The sequence below is a fragment of the Crocodylus siamensis genome, chromosome 4, assembly GCF_052110815.1.
Source record: "Crocodylus siamensis isolate JL-2025a chromosome 4, ASM5211081v1, whole genome shotgun sequence".
In the NCBI taxonomy this organism is placed as follows: Eukaryota; Metazoa; Chordata; order Crocodylia; family Crocodylidae; genus Crocodylus; species Crocodylus siamensis.
Window position 1 is genome coordinate 195,424,367 of NC_143398.1, and position 17,884 is coordinate 195,442,250.

General features: G+C 37.0%; 1 protein-coding gene across 1 annotated transcript in view; it reads right to left on the reverse strand.

Annotated features, from left to right (window-relative positions):
- Positions 1 to 10,013: 10,013 nt before the first annotated feature.
- ZNF804A (zinc finger protein 804A) overlaps positions 10,014 to 17,884 on the reverse strand; it is a 309,586-nt gene continuing 301,715 nt past the window's right edge. The window contains exon 4 of the mRNA XM_090045284.1: positions 10,014 to 14,094. Coding sequence (XP_089901410.1) covers positions 10,800 to 14,094 — 3,295 coding nt within the window. The 3' untranslated portion in view covers positions 10,014 to 10,799. The remainder of the gene's footprint in view (positions 14,095 to 17,884) is intronic.

Below are 17,884 nucleotides of genomic sequence, written 5' to 3' on the forward strand. Positions count from 1 at the left end.
CCCCTGCTGCAGCCAGCCCCTTCCCTCACCAGCTTCCCCAAGCCTTCCGACCTCTGCTGGGGCCAATCCCAAGCCCCACCAACCCCCCTGAGCCCCCCGACACCTTCCAGGGCCAGCCACTCCCCCTACCAGCCCCTCCAAGGCCCCCTCTCACTGCCACAGCCAGCCCCTTCCCCCACCAATCCCCCCTCCCCCCTCTCTCTGCTGGGGCTGGCCCCTCCTCCTGCCATCCTCCCCGAGCCTCCTAACCCCTGCTGGGGCTGGCCCCATCCCCCCAAACCCCCCATCCCTGCCCCCCCACCCCATACTTTAAAAAAAACCAACCCAGCACTTACCAGCAGTTGGAGCTGTCTGCTGACTGGGGCCCCACCCACACAGTGCGGGGCAGGGTGACAGCACCAGCAGCCCCAGCCTGAGCCCTTCTGCCCACCGGCTGTCCTGTGCTGCCCAGGGAGCTGTGCCAGGAGGCCCTGGAGCTCCCCCACCCCTGCTTCTCAGGTAAACAGAGGCTTTTTTCCCCACATTTTTTCTGTTCTTTTTCTGAGTTTTTTTTTTTAAGTGATGATGCCTGGAGGTGTGGGGGTAGCCATGGGGACCTGGGGGTGCAGGTTGGGTGGTGGGGCAGCCATTAGGGGGCTGCAGCTGCTGGTGAGAGATGCAGCTATGTGGGGCAGCAATCAGGGGGCTGGGGTGTGGCATGTGGACCACACCCCTTGTGTGTGGTGATGAACCCCCTGTGGGGGGCTGTACCCCTTGTGAGAGAGCCAAGCCCCCCCGTTGGAGGTCTGAACCCTTTTTGGGGAGCTGAACCTTTTGTGTGTGGGATGAACTCCCTGTTGGGTGGCTGAACGCCCTGTTGGGGGGTGTAGCCCTTGTGTGAGAGACCAACCCATTGTGTGGGGGCCATTGCCCTGTAGGAGGACAGCAAAATATGTATTCATGAATTCATGAAACCTGTATTTATAGTTCACTTTATTATTATGATAAGAGACTTGCTTTAACACTGTAGAGATATCAAATAAATATTGTCCAACTGATCGCTATCTCTGTCTCACACTCTTTCTCTCTCTTTATAGTGGTCTTTTGTTTTAATTGTGGAGGAACATGGATTTTGGGGTCTTTTACAGAGTGACTTTGGGATTTTTTTTATCAGGGATTTTTCAGTTTTCCAATAGGAAACACTGGAATTCCTGCTAGGGAGGTCAGTGGCAGGACCCTGCTTGCTCAGAGCTGGAATCTTGGACCCAGCTGGCTGTGGCTGACCTCTTGGCCAAATGGGCAGTTCAAAGCAGGCCACCACACCTGGAACATCTTCTGAGTGACAGCTGCTCAGACGGCCGGGCAGGGGGCACAAATGGCAGTAGTGCCGCACAAAGGTCAACCCTGCAACCGCAGTCCATTGGCAGCTGGCCCAGAGGGGCAGATGCCTCTACTGGCTGTGCAGTCCCCATCCGAGTCTGGCAGGTGCACAGCAGGTCACAGCCAGGCAGCAGCCCCCACTGCCAGGCTGCTGCAGTGGATAGAGGGTGCACAATTTGCTCCACAACAAAGTGCATGTCTGAGCATGTGTGCTGATGCAAAAAGCCCCAGCTCAAATTTGCACTGCTTCTATTTGAGCTCCTGCAAGCACACGTGCTTGCATGTGTGGACGCACCCACTGAAGTTAGATATAGTATTGTAACTTGGAAGTTAATATTGTATACTTTTCTCTTTGAATATAATTCTGTATCTATACACTTACTTACCTTTGATACAATCACTTAGAACTGTTTTAGTTATCAAAGAAAATTTAATTATCTGAACAACTTTTCAGCAAGTGCTTTCCAAAGGGGTTAGATAGCCATGGACATATTGTATTCACACATTACTCCATAGCAAAATGCATGCATCCATTACCCAATTCCTCCAGTCACATTTTCAAGACAGTATTGATGCCTGAGTATACTATTTTTTGATCAGAACTTTGAATATGTAAAATTCTATACAGAAAATTAACATAATGTGTTTTTATTTTTATTATTAATTTATAATTGCTGAAGAGTCCTGAGAGCAAGCCAGCCAAGATGGCTGCTTTGCCTGACACCCTTCCTCCTTTAGATCTTATTTATGGTATCTGCTTGCCTGGCATTTCTCTCCTTTTACCTGCAGAATGGCATTTTCTTTTTCATTATCCCCCTAGACATACAGATTTATTTTTTATATTGTTATACTATGGAAGAAAGAATGCAAAATATCCCCAAATTTTTAAGACTTCAAACTAGGTATGCCCCTACTGCAGGAAAAAGATTCCAGTTAACCTCTATCACAATCAGTTTTAGGGAAACATCATTCAATAGATCTCAGAATATAACTCAGCCAGTAAAGTTCATCCTTTCTATGAACTGGATAGCATTCTAACAGAAAAATAGTGGAAGCATTCTCAAATCATGACTTTCTAATGCAAATGTTCAGGTCATTCATTAATGACATGCTTTGCTAGAATCACACCACTACAAGCATGATAGTCCAGGTATCATAGTAATTTGGATTTCTGGCAGCAAAGTAATATTAAAAAGTAGACTGTTCACCAAAGTGTCTCAGCTAAGGAGCATGAAACATCAGCCGCCTCTGAAAGTGAAATCATAATAATCTTCGTGCCTACCAATTCATAATCCATTTTTTACTAAACACTTGAAAAGTGAAAAAACAGAAAACTCATCATAAAAGGAACTTACATATGTGACTAAATAAAACAATAGAACTCTGGATTACTTTATTTAAATATCGTGTTCATTAACAAAGGCCATTTGACCCTATTATTTTTATTTGTGTGCTTTTTTTTAACTGGCTGTAAATCACACTTAAGTACCCAAGATTAAAAAATGTTTAGTTATTAGAAAGAATAGTGGAGTTCTAGGCAATAACAGAGAAGTTAGAGTGTCTGTTTTGTATATCGAGACCTAGTTATATTGAATCATTTCTCCAGAGAAAAAAAGAACACTTAATTTGGAGCAAACTGTATGCAGGTCTTTTCTCATTATTCTGTCTTTTGTAACAATGATGAATTGTAGGACGTGCTAGTAGAAATCATAGTTAGCAAGGAAAATGGCATTACTAATGTAAAAGATAAAAATAAGGGACAAAAGAAAAAGGTATTAAAATCACTTGAAACTAACTTCTTTCACCCGGCAAGATTGAAGTGTTTATCACACAATAGGCACCATCATCCCTCACTGTTCAAACCATATTAACAGCCTGCTTTTCCTTGAAGCTTTTCATTGATTACCTGCTTTACTATGTCAATTTCAAGTTAACTACAAATATTCATGTCAATAATGACTTACAGGTGCAAACTTGCACCTGCAAAATATAAGTCTATTCCTGTGTCCCTGATAATAGATATATAAAATATCTATGTTAATTACAATAATGTGAAAATTGCATTTCTGTCCTACCTGTTTTAATTCAAAGGGGAAACAATGTCCTTCCCTTTTCCACATATCTATATACAGTACAAAACCACCATTGTTCATTTAAACTGACCTTTCATTTACACAATTAATGAAAGCACCATAATGAGTTACCAAATGTGAAGCTTAGTGACTATATGTCTCTCCATCTGGATTTGTACCACCTTCCTTGGCTTGAAGACACACGAGTCTGATTCTTACATCATGTTCTATAAATATTATGTGAAAGTTGACACAATGCATATGAATCCATATACTAGCCTTGATGTAGAGAAAGCCCAGCACTAGCCTTGATGTAGAGAAAGCCTTGATGTAGAGAAAGCCCAGTGCTTTTAATTGCAAAAGCACTTATTACCTTCTGACTCAGGTTATATTACTTTTCCTGAAACTGAATACTATACGATAAATACAGAGAAACAAACACATTATCATTAAATAGAACATTTTCTATTTTTCTATATCAAGAAATACCTTTTATAATTAGAAATAACTTTGCTGCCACATATTTTATATTGAATTGATATTGGACTGAGAGGAGTAAATATGTCAGCCAAGTTTTAATAAATAAAGAATATTATTTAGGAACACATGGCAAAATTCCCTATTCTGAGGGGCCAGGACTTCTCCAGTGAATTGTAATTTGGACTACGGATAGAAATTTTATCTGGTATTCAAGCATGGGAAATATCTATCACGTTGAAAGGCTGAAACTAAATTAAAAAATCATCTAACTGATCCAGCAGGTACATGGATTTTTACTATTAGGAGCACAGGAAAAAACCTAGATATTATTTTAAAATATACATTCATAGAAACCTTGATGATGTCACAAATTGGTAAAGAAAAATGAACAAACCTTTATAAAATGCCAGAGTAAGAATGAAAAAGTATTATATGAAGAAAATAATATTAAAGCATATAGTTTCTGGACACATTTAGCCAAAACAATCCACAACATTCTGTATACATATTATATCCCATAATAATTTATAAAGTTAATGGCATTTGCATAATACTCTACATATCCTACTTCACTAAAAAATCTAAAATTTCAGTAAAAAAAGCACCGGTATAACTTGGTATTTTTTTACAAGAGTAAATTGCACATGCATGTACAGTGGCACAGTTTTCATATATACAGTTACTTAAACAATATACAATAATATAGATTAGAAAATAAATATATTAATATGGATTTTAGAACAGATATTGGACACATCAAAATATCATAGGCTCATTTACAAAGTGATAACAATTTAGAAGTGCGTCTTAGAGACTTACTGCTTACGTTAATTATGAAATGTTAGAGATTATAAAATACATTGGTCTGCATCTTCAGCTTAGGCAGCAAATTGATGGCTCTGCTGGCTTCCACAGAAACCAAAAGAGCTGCATTGCCTTACACCAGAAGAGCATACTGTTCAATATATTCACAAAATATTTTAAATGAAGAACATTATTAAATAAACTTTTGATTTATTGCTAATATGTTATGTATGTTATAAAAAGTCACTGTAAAAACTATACTGAAGGCTCAAAATGTAGATGTTTAACAAATTAGAAACTTTTGTAAGAGCAATTATAGTATCAAAACAGCAAAATATAGAAGGACTGCCCACCTGAGGCATTTAACCTACTATGTAAGACACTGTCACAAAAGGAAAAATCACAGTTTAAAAGATCGATTGCTTGACATAAGTATCAGTAAAATATTCATATTTCAGCTAGAGAATTTTTTGACTGTGATTCCAGAGCCATAACAAGTGCTAAAAAGAGATAATATGATGGCAATCTGTCGTATATTGTTGGAGCATAATTTTCCTGTAACAAGTCTTTTCTCAATGTGGGACCCACTTCTAAGACTGAAAATTCATGCTGAAATCAAAACCTAAAATACACTAAAAATTAAAAGCAACAGAGGCAGGGAGTGTGGTGGGGAGGGGCAAGGGGAAGAAGGGGAGGGAGAGGAGGAATGATGGCATCAGAAAAGTAAATTGTTTCAAGCAATTTTAAATTACATTTTGTAGTAAATTCACTGATTCTGACTAGAGTGAATTTTCACCTTCTCTTCCAGCATTGAAAAATGAGAATGTTAATAGACTAGTCAAATCAGCATAATGATTAAAATAACTTAAATGTACTGGATGCATTGTTCAGCCTTAGGTCAAGGAAAAAGCCAAGCACAACGGCACAAGCCAAAATGAAAACAGCACTGAAGGTTTTTATCAACTAAAAATTACCATGCCTTCTCTATCAGGTAACTAAATGGAAAAGAAATGGATGTAATACTTCTGCTGGCTGCTGATTTGCAGATACACTATTTATAAATAAAGATGTACCTGCCATTAAGGGCATTTCCACTGAAGTCAAATTGATTATTTACATATTTACAGTCAGCTTTACATTTGCATATTTAAGTAACTTGTGGCATCAAGACTATAAGAATGAAGAAAGAAACAACAAACAGGGTGTAAATATAAAATAAAAGTCTTCAAAAAACGGGGGCAGTTCCAGTAAAAGGATTAGTGTAATTTTTATTGCAGGAATTTGTTCTCATTTGAAGAAAAGAATGCTTGAGGGACGTTTAAAAGATATCTAGATCTATTTATATCTATCTTTTAAACATCTCTCAAGCATTTTTTTCTTCCAATATACAACTCACAACTGTTTGGGAGATGCTGAGTGCCCACAGTAACCTCTGACTGTAGTTTGGATTCATAGGTGCTCAATAGGCAGTCAATAATGGCTCTATAATATGAAAGTTAGCTGTAACAATATATCCAAACACCATTTTGTTCATTCCTGAAAAAGCTCTACGGGGGTTTACTCCTCTTCAGCTGAGCTAAGATTTGAGATAATTTCTGGCTATGTGCAATAAAGGAAATCAGACAAACAATTTGTTTTTTTTCATGTATTGAAGGCATTTTAATGGTTGCATGTATCCACAGACCAAAAAGGTAAGTATGTAATTAGTTTAACCTGCCCATAACAATGCAAGATCATTATGATTCTTAATGCTTGAAAAATCCCATTTAGAACATTATTTTCTGGATCATATTACCTGAGAAATGCCATGCCTCCAGGAAGGTCATAGTCTGGACAGATTGCTGCTTTCCAAGGGCAGGTGAGGGAAAAACACCTCTGTCATCTCAGTATACCATATTAACTTTTTCAATCATTTCTCTATATAGCAGTTCTGGGAATGGGAAAACATTTAACAAAATCTATAACTTAATTTAGACTTATCTGAAGATTGAAATCTTAAGATTTAATTCTAAATACTCAAGTAATTTAAAGGAAAAGTAACAACAAAAATATTTATATTGGGATAGTGCAATCATTTCATCAGATGGTAGTATGAAATAGAATATGACTATATTAAACTATTAGATTTGGAAACGCTAAAGATATTGTTAAGATTTAACAAATTAGACAGATTGTATATATAATAATAGTGATGTCTTCAATTATTCAGCAGTTGCAGAGTTTTTACTTACACATGAAACTATATAAAAAAGTAGAAGTATACATGAAATCTACAATACGAATAACATTGGAAAAAGCAGAACTAGAGTTAGATAATGTATTTATTATGGTTATTTATTTGGTATTGAAACACAAATGCAAATGATATATATGTATATATTAAAAATTGATGTAGCATTTTCAATCTTAAATTCAGTTTGTGTTTCTTATAATGTTGTTTTATTAACTTGTGGATAGAAAACACTTCCAGTGCTAAAGGTATTACTCTATAAAGAATTTTTACTCCTAAAGGTTTTTGGTATTTCACTATAGCTGGCTTGTAGATTATCGAAAAATAGTTGCTTTAAAAAGATTACACAGTACTAAATATTTTTTTCTGTACTTTAAAATTCTGAAACTGAACATAGAAACTGTTTCAGTAAAATTCCAAGGAAAATGTAAAAATAAAGGTAGGGGGAATACTGGAAAAAAATTTTGGATGTTAATAAAAAATATTTTTCAGTGAAGATTTTTTTCAGTTGAAAGTTGGAAAATTTTAGCCAGCTATAGCATAAACATCATTAGTCCGAGAAGTTGCACTAATTATTTTTCTATAGCATCTTCTGATTTTCTAATTAAGACATCATATAATATTTTGATTTTGCTCCTAATACTTCCTAAATAATGTGTTAGCTACAATTTGTTGCTTGAATGAAGTACCTGGATCTAAGGGCATGTGAACACTCCACAATACAATGCTGATATTATACTAGCTATAAAAGGAACTAAGAAACATGGAAATTACCACATATGGATCTCTTGGCTACCTCAGTTAAGCTACTTCTGACACCTGAGCTGGCTCATTTAGAATTAGTTGAGTCCTTCACACCCATGCACTGCAGACAAACCTTAAACTCAACTTAGAAAAAGTAAATTTGACAAAATATGTGAAAAAGTATAATTTTTAATATACCAGAGTAAGGAAAAGTAGTCATCTACACAGAAGAGACTCTGTGCCCTGGGTAGCGGCTGCAGCAAGGGCTGGAGTGACAGCGGCAAGGACTACAATAGCAACAAGCTCAGAAGTAGAATTGGCCAGGGCAGGCATTGTATCAGCTCCATTCTCACACCCTCTCTAAGGTTGGTACCTGGGGCTAGTGACCTGCCTGCTCACTCACCCTACCGCATCCTCACAAAAATGATTAAGGAGCCTTCTCCCTAAACTACCATATCATTGGCCTCATTTTCAAAGGAGTATGTCTGTGCAGCATCTATTCCACAAACACATCGGTGTATGTTCAGCACCTTTGAAAATTAAATCATTCATTTTCTCTCTGTTATCACCTTTGGGCATATTGATATATATTTATCCTTTTACAAAGCAAAATAAATTTGTAGGCACCAAAACTTTAAAATTGAAATGGAATACAATCAATTTCCTTGTATGTTTTCATGTAATATTATAATAAAACTTGCCTTTTAATCAATAAATTCTAATATTATAGATGAAAATAAAATACCTCAATTATATAGTATCTGAACCAATTAAGATGTGATTTTGCTTGTTTTTATGAGTAAAATAGATATTAAATACTCAATGTTCTTTTATAACCTTCAGAAATTATATTTTATTGAACTTTATTTATACTTAATTTTATCATAACTTTTTAAATGATGACAGGAAGCCACCATTAACTTTAGAGTTAGACATGGTATTTTATTACTGGAGAATATGTGACCTAACTCTAGTTCTCTCTGACATAATTTGTCTCATTTAAATTAAGTTGCATTGTCCCTATTGAAAAATAAACTAACATTCCAAAATCAGGTCCATCTTTAACTTGGGCTGTGTTGGAAGGAAGGACCTGATATGCCTTCATTAAACTCAGTGGAAAGAATCTTTTGACTTTAATAAGTGTTAGATCAGTTTAGAGTTAAATAAGCAGGATTTGTAGGTTGAGGGGAATTGTATGATGAAAAAGGCATACATTATTTATCATTATATATTATAATTTTGATGACATCCTGCCAAAACACAAAACCATTTAGAAATAAAGTTTAATGCAATATTAAGAATATGAGTCAATCTCATAAAAGATTAGAAATTCCAAGTCAGGTTTAACACTACTGATAACTCTTCCCATTATTCTTACAGATCACTGCCATTTTGAAATACATCCTAAATTTATACCAGTGGCAAAAATTTCTCCCCTCTGATATGCTTAGCTGTCTTCCACTGAAATAAATTTGAGTTATATATCCATCAAGAGAACACTTTAAATATTTACCCCTTTTTATGAACAGCCTCCATTCTCAGGTATACAATAAATTATATTATCAAAATTATATTATCAACACCCATACTAGCAAATCTAAGCTAAATAAAGACGGTTAAAAAGCCAGAGGCTGAATTGATTGAATTGCATAAATTGAACTCATAAGCAAGTGAACAGACATTCACTTTTAATTCTGGAAATGCAGCCACATGCCTAAAGTGGCCTAGGCCAGAAATAGAGGGTGGTGCTAGAGCACACAGCTTGGGCCAAGGCTAGCCTGCCCACCCTGCAAGGGGAGTGTGGAGTGGAGGGGATCACAGCAGAAGTGCAAAACATCCAAGGATGCTGAGGTACTATGAGTTAATTTGAATAGTGAAGGGATTGGGGACAGAAGTTCAAGGAACCAATTTAAGCTAAATCAGTTAAGTCTGATTTACATCCATCCATGTTTATCTTAGACCAGTTTTGGCCATTTTGAAAGCAGTTTATGTACACTGAACTTCTGTTGTATTACATTCTTGAAACAGTTTATGGTCACTTATATGAGTTTATGTTTAATTTCTGTCCCTAGCCCTAGAATTTCAGTTACATCAATGACTATTCACTATGCTTGTATGCCACTATGCCTGTAGTCTTACAGGTTTAAAATATTTTTGTGGGTGTAATCTCCTACAAAGATGTATGTATAAAATAGCCTCTTGGAAGTAGAGAATAACTGGGTGCTTGATGGTACGCTGGCCCTCTCTATTCTTTAATATTCAAGCACTGATATTCTTAGATGATGTTCTTTGATATTCTGCTTTTATTGTTTTTAGCTGTCATTTATGTTACTTTAGTTACATGTTTTTTGGTATTTTAGGTACACGTTTTGTGGTTAAATAAATAATAAAAATAAAGTGGTTCAAACAGATGGTAGTTTGGTCACATACTGCTTGTAAGCAAAATTTGTCTCAGTGACATTGAACTGCTAACACAAACAGATCTATTACCCTTTTTGCCTTGCTCAGTAAGATACTTGCCCTTAAGGTATTAACCTCTGAGCCTTGGTGATAAATCACTGAATGATAGAAAACTTGATCCAAATATAGCAGAGTTGGGTACATTATTCAGAGGGTGAAGAATAACATCTGTGAGGCTTACAATGAATGATTTTTGATATACTTAAATAGTTAACAAAAATTTATTGCAAGAGATAGTTTGTCACTAGATTTACAGTTTCAAGGAACATAGTACAAAACATAGTGCATTAGCTTTGTCTAAACAGTAAATAGGTGCAAGTACACAAAGATTAAAAAAAAGGAGCATACTTTACAACATAAATTACAGTACTATAAATATATTTTATGTACATTATATTCTAAGACATAATTTCACTTATATATATATAGTTCATATTAGTGTCAGACTATTCAGTGCTTTAATTATATTATAGATCAGAAATTTACATAAAGTACTTGCATCATTACACTTACAGTAAATGATTCCAAATTAATGAGGCATTTTAACCAATCTCAATCATTTGCAGAATGTCAAAACCTAGGAGTGCTTTAGATAGAGCAATATGTTTACTTGGAGTTCTTCTTCCCATTTGTATTCTAGAAAGTCAAGCCTAGAAGAGGGGCTGTAATGGAATGACAGCTGGATGTGGGGACAGCAACGAGGGGAAAAGCGCATGGGGCAAAGGAGGAAAAGCCAGGTGACTTGGATGAAGAACTGAAGTTGGAATTAGTGGCAAATGTGGGGGAGCAATAAAAGTTGTGTGGCCTCCTGGACAAAGTCGAGGTCCAACTGATAGGTGAGGTACAGGTGTTCTTGAAAGAGCTGGGACTTGTGACAGGAACTGTTGGTGAGGCTGAAGAACTTTAAAGGTACTTGCAGCTGCGGCAGCAGCAGCAGCATGCTGCTGTAAAACAGTGTGATGGATTGTGGTTACAGAGGTAGAACACAGTGGCTGCTGCAAAGGTAATGGCTGCAGAGGAGAGTTTGAAGGTTGAATTGCAGGGGAAGGAAAGGTAAATTTCATCTTGTTAGCCAGCATGTTTTGCTGCATGATCTGCTGATAAGCCTCACATTGCAGATCTTTAAATTTCTCATGGTTTTCTTGGGGAAATATCAAAGTCTGATCAGGTAATGTGAATGGGGTAAGTATCTGTTCAGTAGCTAAAAAGGTATGACTGTTTATGTGTGCTTCTTTGAATGGCAAAGGTGGTGGGCTGTTAAAAATGCCTGAATTGTACCGTAACCATTCACTGGTTGCTTCATTTATTTTCTCTTGTGGTACAGTTTCAGCTACTTCATAGTGGCATAGATAAGATTTAGGAGGAGTTTGTTCCACATTTCTGTCAATATTGGGCACTTTATATGGAGCTTGAGTTTCATGAACAGTTATATTTTCATGTTTCTTTTCTTCTTCCAGCTTGTTTTCTTGTGTTGCTGTTGTTTGAACACAATGATCAGAAACAGAAGAAGCAGAGTGTGTGGCATCCTCCAAAAATGCATTTGGAGTGCTCTCCATCCCGAAACACTCTGTTGATTTGTCTTTTTCTACTGAATGCAAACTATCAGCTTGTAGAGGCAAATTGTTTTCTCCCAACTGCATTATTTGGTCCTTATCTTTTGCATAATCCATTATGGGTTGAGATTTTGTTTGTTCAATATTATCTTGAATTAACAATTCCCCCAAAATATTTACTGTAGAACTGTCTTTCAAAGGCCTATAATTTTCATTTCTTTTTAGTTCCCTGTCAACAAACGCATGATGAATTCTATTTTTTTTCCTTCTCCGTTTCCCTTTAGGTTTACACGGTACAGTTAGATTACTCATTTGATTTAAACACTCTTGTGATAAAAATGTCTGTTTATATGAACTTTCATCTGACGAACAAGAATATGTTTGTTGTCTTCGTTTTCTATGGGATCGTTCAGGTTCATCAGTCAGAAAGTTGTAAGCTCTCTTTATAGACTGGCTTTGACTTGTACATTTTTCCTTATTATATTGGCCCAGACATTTATGATCTGGACTACAGGTAGACCTTTTGACTCTCCAACCACAAAATGTTCTAGAGTACATTAAGTTATGTCTTCTGGAATTCAAAGTTAATTTTTTTGAGCATTTGTGAGAGCTTGCTTTGTATTTTCTGTGGAGATGTTTAAAATCAGTGCAGTGGTCATTGCTATTTGTTGTGTTCCAAATAGCACATGTGCCCCTATGCTCATGTATGTGTGCTGCTGTGAACATAACTCTTTTATGATCACTGTTTTCAATGCCAGGTTTTTGACATGACTGTTGCATTTCCTCTGAAGCTAACCACATGCTGCTAATTTCAGACTTGCACATGTTTGGAGCGTTCTGAAGAGGCTGAAGTTTATTTTCCTTAAGATAATTAATTTCCTGTCCAGCTGTTAAAGAAATTTCATCTACTGCCTTTCCAGTTTTCCCATGATGATGATGACACAGTTTTCTCCTCCCTCTTCTTTTTCTGTTTTTGCGAAACCATTTTTCACAAGGTTCTTTGATCCATCCTTTATTCTGTCCCTCATCTATCGCAGTATCCTGTCGTGAATTTCTTCTCAAAATGTGGTACTTTTCTGTTTCTCCAATTCTGAAAGAGTTGTCTAAGCACAATTTAACTTGTTTTTCAGAATCATAGCTTTTAGTTGAAACACCATTAGTTTTAATTGAGGATGCATGATTGCACACATTCTTACACATTTCTGTTTCACAGTCAGCTAACTCTGAAATAGATTTATCAGCATAATCCCAAACTAGGCTCCGGTCAGACTCAGTCTTGTGGTGAGAGTGAGGTACGTTTAACTCATGCTTACTCTTCTCTAAACTGTTAGTTGATTTTGATGACTTGAAGTCAAAATATAAAGGATTGCAACTGTAGGAAACTGATGGTTCTGTATTGGTGTAAATTAACATTTCAGATGGCCACTGAAGAATAGTAGATCCATGTTTACTAAGGACAGGAACAAATGGTTCACAAGATCTTTTATATGAATCTGATTTATTTTGCAAGGCTGCACTGCTCCCTTCATAATTTGAGGAAATTAATACATTGGACCCAAGTTTTTTAATTTCATTTTCAGCCTTGGAGGAATTACTATTAATGCCTTCCTTATTTTCCTCAGTGATATCATGCAAAGACAAATTATTCTCTGTGACAACAAAAGCTGTGGATTTGTTTCCCAGTAGGTCAGAAGTGTTACATTCTATGGGTAGTTCTTGATTACAGATGGTAGCTGTGGGTGGAGTTGTATCTGGGAATGCTGTTGAATTTATGTCAGTGCAGTAGCCATTCAAACCAGAATACATAGATTGTTCCAAATGAGAAACAGCAGGCAGCATTTCTGTATTCTCGAGTGTTGTGTTTTCATTACTGGCTAGTTCTTTTGGTTCCTGAAACTCTGCAGCTTCTGCTGTGTCAGTACATTTTTCCATTAGTGAGTGAATATCATTATGTTTCTCCTCAGAGCACAGAACCATTTCTGTTGTGGATGGAGACTGAAGATTACAGGAACCTGGAACAAATCTTCTTCTTCTGCTAACTCCATGTTCAAAAGATGTTTCATCATTATATTCATAGAAAACAGCTGCTGAGGACTCCAGTTTGACAGAAGCTTTCTTTGGAAAAGCAAAAGAGAATCCAACTTTGTGTCCTTGAGCTCCATGTATTTGATTCCCAAGTTTATTAGTGTCAGATGCATTACTGCTTGTACTTTCAGAAGTGGAAGAAGCAATAGAAGCAATATCTTTAGTATTCTGTGCCTTGTACATTAATGTGGAATTGAAATCTTGTTGTTTGTTAGAAGAGTCTACGACAGCATTTTGTGAGATTTCATTACAATTCTCTCTCACAGTAACAGTAGTGGACTTGAACATGGGGCCACTCCCAGGAGCACTGAAAAAACAAAACACAACCTGCCATAAGTACACTTCAGAGAAATTAAATGTCGACAGTTACTGCATTCCCACTGTACAATTACATAGAAATGTGATTTTTATATTTGTATCCATCAAGGATTCTACAAAAACAGGTTATCTAACAAATTGTTTGCTACAAAAAGTCACAGCTTCAAAACATGAATGAACTTTTTCATATTGCAAAATATATTTAAACTAAAAAAGTCTCTTAGCTGACCTTCACCTCACTCACAACCTCAGATATTAGCTCCCCTTCTCCATATGATCACTGTATTGATGACCTTCATTTTTGTGATTATAAATACAGTTATGGCAATCTCTGCGAATTCTTACATGGAAAAATAGTCGCTGAAAGTATTTATGCTCTCAGTATTCATCCTAGATTTTTTTTTTAAGTCTATGACTGTCTTCTTTTAACAATCATTACATGTCCTCCTACAAGTGTTCATGTTTCATTCAATAGAAAGCAAAAATAGATAAAAACACATGAAAAACAAAATTTCTACAAACTACAAATAACTGACCTACAGAGCACAAGTAGTCTATACACAACAGTCTGAGCATTTTTGCAGTAAAATAGGTCATTTTATTTTTGAAACTCAGCCAATAGCAACTTTTAGTCAAAATGAAATACAACACTTCTGTTTTAACTGGAAAATCAAAATTACATTTTTAAAGCAATGATGGATAAATCTGAATACTCAAAAGGTTAAGTGCACGTGACTATGTGACACTCCTGCTTGAAGAAGGGTGTTTGTACCTGAAAGCTTGCAAAGAGAATTTTTACAACTATTTTACTCTAATAAAAGACACCAGTTTTACACAAAGAACGTTGTCTGCCTATGTCCTTAGACCAACACAGCTACAACCAACACCCCTGTAACTATGTGGATGTGTTACCAAGTTTAGCCTACTTGGGATAGAACTCAATATAGAAAACTCACTAGAAAAGGGTTCATCATGAGCAGGGATCCCCAGTCATTGCCTCTCACTCCCAGCCTCTTGGCCCTGGCCCGTGCCCTGGCCCTGGCCCTGTTGGTGCCCCTGACTCTGGACCCACTTCCCCCTGCTCTCAGGCTCCCAGTGTGGAAGGCTGGGGTCTGGGGCTGGTGGCCAGTGGGTTGAGAGTGAGGGGTACCAGCAGGGCTGAGGGGGCTGTGTGTTGGCAGTGAGGGGCATTGACAGGGCCAGGAGACTGTGGGTTTGGAGTGAGGGACACTGGCTAGGTTGGGGCGGGGGGGCAGGTTGTGGCTTGGGAGTGAGGGGCAATGGCATGAGCAGGGGGAAGGCACTGGTATATCAGGGCTGCTTAGCACCACAAAGTAGCATGGGGACAGCTGAAATTGGACCCATATCCTGGTGAGCAAAGTGGGCAGGGGAAGCTCATATTTTCCATATTAAAAAGAACAAAATCAAATGCCAAAATATATAGAAATTTAGAATTAATTTTATAATTATCATTGAGGCACTGGTAGGCTTCCAAATTGTTTTAAAATTGTAGATTCATAGATGCTAGGGTTGGAAGGAACCTCAACAAATCATCAAATCTGACCCCCTGCCATGGCAGGAAAGAGTGCTGGGGTCAGATGACCTCAGCCAGATGCCAATCGAGCCTTCTCTTAAAGATCCCCAAGGTAGCGGAGAGCACCACCTTCCTTGGAAGCCCATTCCAAATTTTGGCCACCCTTACTATGGAGAAGTTCTCCCTGACATCGAGCCTAAATCTGTTCTCTGTCAGTTTGTGACCATTTTTCCTTGTTACCCCAAGAGGCGCCCTGGTGAACAGAGCCTTTCCAATCCCTTGCTGCATCCCCCTAATGAATTTTTAGGCGGCCACAAGATCATGTCTCAGGTATCTCTTGCAGAAGCTGAAGAGGTCCAGGTCCCTCAGTTTCTCCTCATAGGGCTTGTCCTGTAAGCCCCTAACCATACAAGTGGCCCTCCTCTGGACCCTCTTGAGTCTATCGACATCCTTCTTGAAGTACAGTGTGCAAAACTGGATGCAGTACTCCAACTGTAGTCTGACCATTGCCGCATAGAGGGGAAGTATCTCCTCCCTGGTTCTATTTGTCATGCATCTGCTGATGCATGATGAAGTGTGGTTAGCATTGCTGATGATTTCATCACACTGATGACTCATGTTCATCTTGGAGTTCACTATGACTCCAAGATCCCTTTCTGCTAATATGCTGATATATATATATTGCATTATGTGGTTGGGGCCTATCAGGATGTGGGAGTGAATAGAAGATCCCAGGAGTGGGGGACAGCATTGCTGCAGCTAAGTAAGACTGCATTAAATTTGAATCCAGCCTTTGTTATTGCTGTCTAGAGCTACAAGTTATATTTACAGTATATGAAACATATGCCAGTAAAATCATATATTAGTAAAACAGATTGGTTGACAGTAAAAAGTTTATTGATTGTTAATATAACCTTTTTTTCTTGGATTGGCAAGCCTGGGTCCAACCTAGAAAGTCCCAGTAAAATGTTTTGTATCTCTATTGCACTCTAAGAACAACACTTAAGCCAGATCTGATTGTTTATTCTCATAGTCCTGTAGTCCTGTATTGTAATATACATTATATTCTATCAATTAAATTTAATGAAGTTCTAATTTATTTGCAAATGCAGTTTTTTGTGTTTTTATGATACTATTTAAATAAAGCATTATACAGAAATGCAGAACAATAAAACATGCTTTGAGTAATAAAAGTTAATTTTTAATTTGAGTTCTGTCTCTTTATTTATTTCTAATGTTCCACAATACTCCGTTATTAAAGACTGCAAAATATCATCACTTCATTCAATAACCTGCTCCTTTTCCTGCAGATTTTCATTTAAAATCCCTAATTTTGTCATCAAACAAGTAAATGAATTTTAAATATTCTAGTGTCAAGTTTGCTAGCAGTTTAGAGTCACAAAATAAATACAAATCCATATTTTGTGAGGATAATTGAGGTTCAATGCAAATTTGGTCCCACATATCTTAGCTCTCGCACATTTATGAATTCAGTGAACAGAACAGGTATGTGCTACAGAACAGTCAACTCAAAATGAGCAAGAAAGACAAATTCAGGAATAATAAAAATGGCCAGTTAATTTCTGCTTGCAGAATTAATATTGTTGTTTATAAAATGTAGAGCGAGAAATGAAGACTGTTGATAGATTTTCAAATTGCACATTTACTTTACAGTCTGGTTATTTTGAATTTTTATCTGTAAGTTAATCAATATGCAAGTCATCGAGAGAGAATGAATACAGAACCCCACAGTGTTACTTTTTAGAGTATAACCTCACTGTAATAAACATGTCTGTCTTTTCTCTGATGAAACAAGTAGCACTACTGCACCTTCTTTACATGTACAAAGCACCCCTGGAGCCCAGCTAGAACTTCCAAAGTTGCTACTGCCTTTCATTATCTCCATAGTATACCATTAAAGTATTTAATGTTATATATTCTATGAACCATAACAGTGAGATAAAATTACCTATGTGTTATCTAAAGGTTCCAAATGAACCTGATGAAAAAAAGTAGAACCACACTCAATACATCTCAAAAAGTTATTGTCACTAAAGAAATTCAAAATCAGATTCTGTGTTGTTCATTCCATATGCACACTACCCACATCCATGACATCCCCACTTCTAGAGGAGACCTTCATTTCAGTATGTTGCACAACATCCAAGTTACAAAGATTGCCAGCTCTCCACAGAAACTGCAGAATATTTGGTCAACTGCGGTATCTGGCAGTTTATGTAGTGAG